At 46.7% G+C, this 1,977-nt stretch overlaps 1 protein-coding gene across 1 annotated transcript; it reads right to left on the minus strand.

Annotated features, from left to right (window-relative positions):
- Positions 1 to 216: 216 nt before the first annotated feature.
- V1508DRAFT_37930 (uncharacterized protein) lies at positions 217 to 661 on the minus strand. Its single transcript, XM_066937651.1, has one exon. The coding sequence runs from the start codon at positions 534 to 536 to the stop codon at positions 294 to 296; it is 243 nt and encodes an 80-aa protein (XP_066792570.1). The 5' UTR covers positions 537 to 661; the 3' UTR covers positions 217 to 293.
- Between the last annotated feature and the right edge of the window lie 1,316 nt (positions 662 to 1,977).

The following is a 1,977-nucleotide window of genomic DNA, read 5'->3' on the forward strand; positions in this document are numbered from 1 at the left end:
GGTGGAATACAAGAGTGATAGCACCCAACTGTGCCATACCTTCAGACAGTCCGAAAACCACCGCGAAATCCAAAAGTCAGGTATATCAACGCCTATCTCAATATTTCTCGCCATCACATCGAGAGTATTCGACTGCTGAATCCCGAAACACTACTTCCATAGCTGCTGGCCATACTCGAATCTTCGTGCAATTCCTCTAGAGTGAGCAACTTTGTTTCTGGAGCTCCAATACCCAACGTGGAAAGAGGCAAAAATAAAAAATTCCCCTCTGGATGGAGCGTAGCAGTGGCACGCTAAGGCTCAATGCAGAATTGGTAGTCCAATTCGCTGCCGTTGCAAGCGAGACAGATTTCGCGCGAATTAGCGAAACTATCGCGGTGGGTAAATCCAACCCATCGTCCCCAGGATAATGCGAAGGTGGCAATAGAGAGATATGAGCATTTTAAGACAGAACGGACATTAGTATGGCCCATAATTCCGATAATTATCCAAATATATGGTCGGTTCACAAAGGGGTACGGTTCACCATACCGCATAAGATAATTTACCTATAATTTGGCTTGCGTAGAAATGCGAGCACATTTTAGACCTCAATCCAATGGTCCTTGCTTGTGAGCCACGGCGGCAAATGTGGGAACTGAAAGAGGAGACAAATAGGACGGCAGAAAATGCCTGGATGACCCAGGGTCCCGAAAGACGTCTCCCTGATCGGAAAGCCATATTCGCTGATGTATAGGATCATGATACTGTACGATAAACCGACACACCATTGCTGCGCCGAGCTGAATGGCGACCTTGCGTTACAACCGGAAAAAAGCAATTAACCGACTGCCGACAACTAACCTTGACACTTACCTAGAACTATACAAAATAGAGCACCAAACACGATCCACTGCCGTAGCGCTTCAACGCTGCCCTGAAGCGTACCAAATAAATTGCCGAAATAATTCTTATATGATGATGCCTGATATGGAAGATGAATCGAAGCCAAGGAGCATGGTTCCAAGAGCCTCGAATGCTGAATCGTATATACATTTAGTAACCATATTATAGCGGATGTAGGACAGGATGGCAGTGTGTAAGCCAATCTAGACACAACCTAAACAGTTTAGCTGGTGTAAGCTAGCTTTTCCGTTCCAATTGGGTGGCCGGGATGGTAGTAAGAGAGGGCGGTAATTCCTGATGTTCTGGTATGATACTGAACCTACGCTCTCTCTTCCTCACCCTCGCACGTGGCAAAATTAAGTCGCTTAGACCCTGAACCATCTTGACAAAAATGGACGGCATGCTTGTCGACTCGACTTGAGGCCACCTATAAAGGTCAACCCCGTCTTCATATTCCTCTTCTGGAGCCCATCTCTACTGACGATCCGATTCCTGCAGATGCGGGATACACCACCTCCTATCATTATAGACAATCTGTGCTCCCGGAACCGTCGTGGCGCTGGCGGTTTACACACTTAGTGAAGTTGTCGAACACCATTAGTCGATTGGGAACGGCCGGCAATTTTACGCACGCTCCTGACTTGGTCAGGTAATTTTTCAAGCGCAGCTGCCAGATCGCCCGCGTAACCGCGCCGGGCTACTGTAATGTATCTACGGAGACATTGTCCCACTGCAAATTACGAAACTAAATTTGGCGGAAAATGCCTGAACCCTGCAGGTGTTTTCGGGCACTTGGCGAGATACTTAATCGTCTGCGGTCAACCGTTGACCAGTTCTGCCTGCAGATTGGCATTCGAATGTCATCTCGGTTTGTCTTTCGTTGATAGGAACGAAGCTCTTCATCCTTCATGATTGAGACGCGCTTGTGATGTGTAGATGACTTATTATTACAAACTAAAGAAACAAACGGGAATCTAACTTTAACCGTGCCCTTGATTGTCATATTTAATTGCTTCGATGCCTCTTTCGATCGGTGATAGTGACGCAGTAGCAACTGAAGGAAGGAAAGAATTCGGTCTTTTATTGCCGAGT

The sequence above is a fragment of the Lipomyces doorenjongii genome (genome assembly GCF_038497915.1).
Source record: "Lipomyces doorenjongii strain NRRL Y-27504 unplaced genomic scaffold V1508scaffold_118, whole genome shotgun sequence".
Lineage (NCBI taxonomy): Eukaryota > Fungi > Ascomycota > Lipomycetes > Lipomycetales > Lipomycetaceae > Lipomyces > Lipomyces doorenjongii.